Source organism: Trachurus japonicus, chromosome 8 (assembly GCF_045865225.1).
Source record: "Trachurus japonicus isolate A0001 chromosome 8, Traja_1.0".
Classification (NCBI taxonomy): Eukaryota; Metazoa; Chordata; class Actinopteri; order Carangiformes; family Carangidae; genus Trachurus; species Trachurus japonicus.
This window is the reverse complement of record NC_140914.1, coordinates 21,012,450-21,020,204: the sequence shown is the minus strand read 5'-3', so window position 1 is coordinate 21,020,204 and position 7,755 is coordinate 21,012,450. Positions and strand designations below refer to the sequence as shown.

At 45.4% G+C, this 7,755-nt stretch overlaps 1 protein-coding gene across 1 annotated transcript; it reads right to left on the bottom strand.

Annotated features, from left to right (window-relative positions):
- Positions 1-218: 218 nt before the first annotated feature.
- cdr2l (cerebellar degeneration-related protein 2-like) lies at positions 219-7,155 on the bottom strand. The gene is made up of 5 exons (XM_085784615.1): positions 6,697-7,155; positions 4,358-4,470; positions 3,250-3,398; positions 2,567-2,731; positions 219-1,637 (listed from the first exon to the last, which is right to left on the bottom strand). Exons 1-5 carry the CDS (start codon positions 6,773-6,775, stop codon positions 674-676), a joined length of 1,470 nt encoding a protein of 489 aa, XP_085640741.1. The 5' UTR covers positions 6,776-7,155; the 3' UTR covers positions 219-673.
- Between the last annotated feature and the right edge of the window lie 600 nt (positions 7,156-7,755).

Here is a 7,755-nt window from a genome sequence, read left to right as displayed (position 1 = left end):
TTTGTACCATCCAACCAACCAACCAACCAAGAACACACACAGTCTAAATATCACTCTGGCAACTTTATGCAGCTCAAGCTGGTTAAAAGCTTGTGTGATTTACTTGTACCTACTTTTAAGACCAATCTAGCACTAGCAAAGAGTTACTTGAACAGATACATGCTTCAAATGTTTAGTAGTTTCCAAAGCCAATGGCAGTTTGTTTTTTCTCATTTGCTATATTATTTATTTAGCTTAATTATTTCCCATATGTGAAAAATAAATGGCAATAGTTTCAATCATTTCTGCATCAGTACATCTCAAATACTCCTAGTATGTGAAACGACATCACGTACTAGATTGTCCTAGATTGTCCTTAGACAGAAAAAAAGACCCTCTGTTCTGATTATGTGAGTTACAGTTACAGTTGCTCAAAAAAAGGCATTTGATCCACATCCACAACCATCTTTCACCCATGTGGAGAGTTTTTTAATTTGGCAGCGTCAAATTAATCAGCCGAGCTTCCCTCCTAGAGATCATTCATCATCCTACTGTGACTACAGCCACCCACCCCAACAGCCATGTTAAACAAGAATACCCTCAAAACAGTGAGGTAAAGTGGGATAAATATGTCTGGCGTAGTTACTGTCTTCAGTGCATGTGGCATCAGTGGCTGTTAATAACGAGCTGCAGCTCATTTGTTAGTCTTTCTGCTCTTGGTGGAGTTCATGTCGCTCTTGGTCTTCTGCAGGCGGGAGAAGATCTCTTTGAACAGCGCCTTGTACTCGGGCGTGTTCTGGCTGAGCCGTTTGTCCACCTGCTCCACCTGCCTGCTGATCCCCTCCAGGGCCTCCGGGGTGGAGGGAGTTTGAGGGGGCGTGGGAGGTGTGGCGGAGGAGGAGGAGGCAGCGGCGGCGGCGGCGGCCCCCGACGTCGAGGGCCCCGCGGCGACCATGCTGTAGTCCTTCATGGAGGGGTCTCTGGAGACAGGTCGTGAGGTCTGCACTCCGGCGTGGCACAAGCTCTCCTCGTGGCGCCGGCACTTCCCCAGCAGCTCCTCGTACTTCTCCAGCAGGGCGTGGTACTGCTCGTCCACCTCCCTCAGGATGGACATGCCCCGCTTGCGCACGCCGTTGGCATGCATGGCGTAGCTGCCCTGACGTCGTCCCGAGGCATCTCGAGCTGAGATTGCATTCAGAGCCGTGTCGCTGCAGCTCTTCCTCACCGGGACCCCCTGCTGCCCCGTGGCCCCCGACTCTCCGGCACCTCCCTCCCCTCCCTCCTCCAGCCCGGTGTTCAGCTCTGGGGTGTCTGTCTCAGGGCCGTTGTTGAGCAGCGTCTCTAGGCCGTCTTCCATGCCCCCAATCAGACACATCCTGGACTTCCTGAGCTGCTGCATCTCGTGGAGCTCAGCCTCGAGCTCCTGGACGCGCAGCTGGCAGCCCTCCGCTCCCAACAGGCGCTGCTCCAGACGCTCAAACTCGTGGAGCACGGTGGTGTACTCCCGCTCGGCGCTCTCCCTCTTTGACCGCTCTGTGGCCATGGCTGTGCGGAGGGAAGTGACAATGTCCCTCAGGCGGCCGTTCTCTTCGTCCGCCGGCCTCGTCTCAGCCAGGTCAACGCTGCCCGGGTTGGCCAACAGGAAACCGTCCTCGTACCTGACAAAATAAAGAGCTGGTCACTACACTGTATCTGGATTTTACACTTTACAGCTGCACAATCAAACAATCAGAGCACCATCTTGGCATTTCTTTACAGACTTAATAAAATTCAGCAAATTCAAGAAAAGAGTGTGTGACATATTTGATGCCTTTTTTGATTATTATTAATAGTCACAGAACTCAACTAAGAAAGAGGAGACCCCCATGTAGGCTAATATCAAGAAAATGTCTGAAACAAACTAATAGGACTAATTAAATAAATTAAATGTATAATTTCTTTTCAGTTGTAGCTAATTTTATAAACTCATCTTTAAATGTGTGGTAGTGTAGCTTCACCACATGAGAGACAGCAATGTTACCCTGCTAAACTAACCTAGTTAGCCTTTAGCAGGACTAGTTTATCAGGCGTTACATTTTCTCTCTCCTTTGTGATTTAACATTTAGCTGCAGTATTATTCATGGGGTGCAACAAACAATATAACTCTTACTAAAATATCTGAGATACAAAACAAACGTATCCCAACCTGGAAAACAGAGAAAAGTATTAGCTTTAGCTTTTCAACTAGCTAGCTAGTGGCCTCTGCTGTTCTTTTGAATTTTTCACATTTTAGGCGTTTCTTTCGCCCAGAAATGATTTATCTGATGTTATAATCGTTTCTATTGTATGGGGAGATGTCATTTTTTTGTTTTAACTCAGCTTGTACCAAACTGTGTTGTGTTAGGCTTGGTGTTTACGGTAGAATCAGAAGGGGTCCAGCTCATGAGTCCTTATGCAGCTACATAGGCTACATGCAGCATGTGAGCTGTGACTGAATCACAACAAAACCTGCCTGCAGAGTGTGGATGTGACAAACTCAAGTGTCTTTATTGTGCATGCTCATGCTGGCCCATTAGAGAATCAACTTTTAAAAAAACAGCCCAGTCACCGTGGTGCAGTGCACAGCTCTTTGAGGCAGGGGAAGGAGTGGACAGTCTTGCGCCGTTCCTTCTTCTCTCTGCGGACTCTCAGCTCCTCCAGAGTTCGCAGCTCCTCCACCCGGGCTGTCAGACCGTCCACCTGGCCATGCAGCGTCTCCATGGTGCCCGTCAACCTGGACGCAAACACACAGCAATGTTTCCTCCTTGTGCTGCTTATGTCATTAATGGCTCAAATCTCTTTAATCTCTACATAGGCCTACCATTCTCCTTCGGTCGCTGTTACTAAACAGAGAACACGAAGGAGCACATTTAGAAAGAACAAAGGAGCCACTGAAAACTATTTTTAGCCTTCAGTCCTGTATTATGGTCTGTGAGGAACTTCAATCCCTGATTATGATTATGAAATTGCTAAAGACAGCATAAGTGTTACAAGAGCTTTATAGCTGCAGTGGTGGAGGGTGTGGCCTGTTATCACATGGCTGTTATAGAATGATAATAATAATACAAATATATCATAATATAACAAATGTAAAGGAATAAAGAAATTACTGCCACCTTATCACCCATTTTGGTTTACACTTGTCTTCGAACATTGATTAAAAGAATAATGTGATAATAGTGACAAAAATCTTGTTAAAAGCACAGTGGAGAGCAGGAGATGATGAAGACAGACAGTCCCAGTGTGGCTCACCTGTCTATTTTCTGCTGCGAGGCCTTACTCTCCAGCACCAGCTTCTCATTGGTGATCTCCAGCTCTCTGGCAGTCACATCCAGCTGCTCGTACACCTTTGCGTGCTGCTCGTTCATCTCCCTCAACATCTCCAACTGCTTGGACAGGTACTGAGAGGGAAACAGGACAACATGAGTTCATGAGTACATGGGGAGACCTATTTAGGAAAAAAAACAAACATTATATTTGATTTGATTAAAATTTATATTCATGTTTGGTGTCAGTAGTGTCAACTGGACAATGGCACATTGTATTGAAGAATGCATGAAAACTAAGCAGTGAAGCAGTAAGGATGAAATAGCAGAAAGTTCTAACTGGTTTCACACTGTTATTGCTGATGGAGAAACACCTGAGCCAGCTAAATGTGACACATGAATGGTTGAAATTTCAGCTTCCATTCGATATAAATAAGGGTACAAATGCAAACTTGACCCTCTGAAAGTTTGATATACACTTTGATACCTGTAATAATATAATATAATAGTTTGAAATCAATTTTAATGGAACTTGAGTTCATGTGACACCAGTAGAGTTGATGCTCAGACAAAAATAAGATCAGGCTATTGTTTCTCTAAGGATTCAATGCACTTATTACAAATTACTTTGGATTAAAAAAAAGTTTCTTAAAGAATAAATGTAATATGTAAATGTGTTGGCTGTGAGTAAATCTAACAAACACTGATGTCAATTTTCCGAGGAATATGGAGAAATTTGCACTTTCCTGCAGCACAGACTTGTGAGTTATTCAGAGTTGTGTTTGTGTTGCTGAGCACACTGATCCTCAGCCAGGGTTCTGACTAATAATGAGTCTTAAAGCTGTGATGTGGCCACAGATTCAGTCACTTCACTTATCACTTCATGTTCACAGAACAAACACTTCTGGTTCCATCTTCTGGTTTTTATTTGATTCTTCTTCCAAGCTCTCCAGATTTTATGATTATAAGCTTGGTACAAAATCAAGAGGGGCCAGTTGATGCCAGGTATTTCTTCTTGTGTGTGATGTGCTATATAAAATCAGTTTGAAACGCACCGACTGCACTAGGAAAAACCCCATAAAAGACAAGTGTACCTCTATCTCCTGCACTTGGTCCTCATTGTTGATGTACATCTGCTGAAGGGCGTCCTCCAGCTCCTTGTTGCGTTCCAGGAGAGTCTTGCCGAGCTCTGCTGCCAAGTGAAGGTCTGACAGACGCAGAGAGAGACAAGGACAGACATCAGCAGCATGAAACAGAGAGACAACATTTGGACGAGTGCACTCAACCCTCAGCTGCACTCACTGACATCCATTACTGGACATGAATGCAGTGTTTTATCGCCGCAGTGTGTGGCGTGACTGTGACAGGAACAGACACACATGCATCATTGTACGTGTAAAGCACCAGATTTTAACCATCTCCATTGCAAGATTGGATATTAGATATATTTTTACTGCTGGTTGCTTGTGTTATGTATCCATGTGTTAAGTATTACACATTCTTGAGTGGTGCAGGAGTCTTTCAGTTTCATCTGATACTTTTAACAAGCTTCATTAGCTCACACTGTGCACTCCAAATGCCTCCAAAGCCGCTGAGGGAGGTCGAGAGAGGCTGTAATTTCCTGTTTCAACAATGCAGAACTGATAACAGAACACTGGTTTGAATGCTGGGAGATAATGAGTGTGTGTGTAAGTGTGTGTGTGTGTGTATTGTGGAGAGAGCACAGTGAGCCTTCACCCCCAGGTCCAGTTCAGTCACAGCTCTGTTTCTGCTCCTGAGGGGCCGTCACGTGCAAGTCGTCTTAGTCTTAGTTATGTAATTTTCTGGATTATTTTGCACACAGAGTAGAAGCTCTGTTGGGAAATATCAATCACCTATGAACACAACAAGAATGTGCATATTATGCTCATAATGCATGGTTGCATCCTGCACGTGCATCTCCGTGATGCTCTCTGATGTGTGAATCTCACGTTCAGTCAGTCACCATGCCACATCTGCCCACATGAATTTCATACATTTGCGGGACCAGAGTGAACACAGGGGTTACTAAATATCACAGCTGGGAGGAGAGAGAGAGAGGTTGCATAACAGCAGAATCATTTCGGACTATGAGTGGAATCAGAGTATGCAGGATGACGTGATGAGCTGCAAGTGCTGCTGACGGCACAAATTCTAGTCTCCAGCCCGTCTGACCCCGAAGCCTGCAATCTTTGATCCCCTCTGAGGAGGTCTGTCTGGGGCCTCCTAATCAGATCAACCAGGGGGCTTAATGACTTTAGGCTCGCTGCTGAATAACACATAGATAAGATATAAATCGCATGCAACACACACACACACACATAACGATATCCACCTGCCTCTCTTTTCTTTCTATGTACAGAGCGATGATGAGACACAAAGCTGCTTTAGTTCTCTGGGTCAGCAGGTAATCAGGAGATGGGGTGATGCTGAGGCCTGTGCTACAGGAGGACACACACACACACACACACACACACACACACACATCTCATCTCTCCTCTGCACTGCCGATGAAAGTGCATCCATTTAAGTCATTACTGAGAGGGCTGATTGAACACTATCACATTGCACATCAGCAAAAAAAACCCCAAACAAATGCGAACACGATATTTCAGATAGATCCTCTCCGACTTTGCTTTGTGTATTTATGTTAAGTTATTCAAAGACATGACAGCAGCCTGATTACTGTCCACTCTGCTACAGTGAAATGTGTCATATTAACACATGAACATGAGGTTCCCCTGTAGTGGGTCTCATCTCACCGAGTCTCTTCTTTGTTCTGAAACTTCCACATCTACAAAAATTTAGGGAAATGTTGCGCATTCTTCTTCCCACAATGGCCGGCCTGTTTTAACCTTTGGTAGGCACACATACACACACACCACATGTCACCAGCTCCCCACAGATGATCTGATCCTTTATGTCATCCAGCCAGTGCTACGTACAGTCTGAGCAGAGCAGATAGAAAGTGTTTGACAGCTTTAAAAAAAGAAAAGACAATCTAAGAGACAAGAGGAGAGGGGGATGAGGGGTGCTGAGGTTTAGATGTGGCCCTGCCAAGGAGATGAAGCAGAGACAGGAGTGTGACAGGCAGACAGACAGCAGGACTATTCTGGGAAACATCACTGACATGAATCATGATCAAACTAAGTGGCAGGAGATGATGATAAGGCAGCTCCAGGCTCAGTGGACAGACAGAGACAGAGACACACAGAGAGAGAGAGACATGGGTACAGTCACAGAGCGTGCACTCGTGCATGAAATGTGTTTTTACAAATGGATGCAACCTCCTCCCTCCTCTCCATCCACCCACCCCCCTCCTGCATGAATCCATCCTACAAAAAAAAAGAAAGAAAGAAAAACAAGCCCAGGGAGACTGTGGAAGAGGGCATTGTTAGAGGGGATGATGCCTCACCTTGCTCCAGGTCCCTCTGGTCGTACCACGGCTCCTCTTCCTCAGTGACAAACTCCTCCATCCTGCCCGCACGAAGCATCGATGCTGATGAACTTCTCCTTGTTCACCGGAGATGTGATCTGCTAATTCACCGACCGCTCGCCCGGAAGTGACACCGAACAACAGCGGCGTTGCCTCCCCCCTCTCTCCAAGTGTGTGTGTGTAACCCTATGGTGTAATAACCCTTTGAGGAGGAGAAAAGCCCCGGCCGGCGGCAGTGCACCTGCTCCTAGCTGCTGGGACCATCCGCGGAGCAGATCTGAGACCTGCAGCCGGGAAATGAAGCCGAGCAGCGGCTACCACAGAAAGAAGAGCCGGGTGGATGTTTCCTCCGGTCCTCTCTCCGGTGTGATGATGAGCAGCGGCTGGGCCTCACGCAGCCCCACCACCGGCTTCACCGCTCCGCCGCCACACAACGCTGCTGCTGCTGCTGCTGCTGCTGCTGCGTTCAAGTGCTGTCGGAGATCTTCAGATACACGAGGACACTTTAACTCTTTATGCTGCTGCTACAGCACTGTCATCATCAGTGTTACATCTACGGTATCTTTCTCTGTCCCTGATGGGCTCTGCGTTCATTAAACATTTCCATTTAGTTATATGAAACAATAGGCTATATTGTTTTCATATTGTATGAAACAATAGGCTATATTGTTTCATATAACTAAATGGAAATGTTTAATACAGGACCTCAATAGGCTGTTTTATGATAATTTTCTTTCACATCCTTATCATTTAAGTTGATGCCTTGTTTTAATGCAACATATTCCTAAAGATATTATCTAATAATTATGTGCGTTTTGGCACAAAATGTTGGATGGTAAAATAAAATAAAAATAAATAAAAAGCTAGGAAAAACCCAAGCTTTTATTTTGAGGGGAGTTTTTGTATTTCTTATAAGACAACAATCTTTTCCACATGGATGTAGGCTACAACCCATCTATTGATTGTCTGAATCAAAGTAAATTGGAAAGTGGGAATTACATGGAGCACCTGAAGGCAGCACTCATGCAGGTGACGTCA

Excerpts from the sequence above, each read along its gene's own strand:
- cdr2l (XM_085784615.1), bottom strand. The coding sequence starts at position 6,775 with ATGCTTCGTGCGGGCAGGATGGAGGAGTTTGTCACTGAGGAAGAGGAG. Across the intron at positions 4,471-6,696 it reads CCAGAGGGACCTGGAGCAAG|ACCTTCACTTGGCAGCAGAG; the intron begins GTGAGGCATCAT and ends TGCGTCTGTCAG. Across the intron at positions 3,399-4,357 it reads ACCAAGTGCAGGAGATAGAG|TACCTGTCCAAGCAGTTGGA; the intron begins GTACACTTGTCT and ends TTTCCCTCTCAG.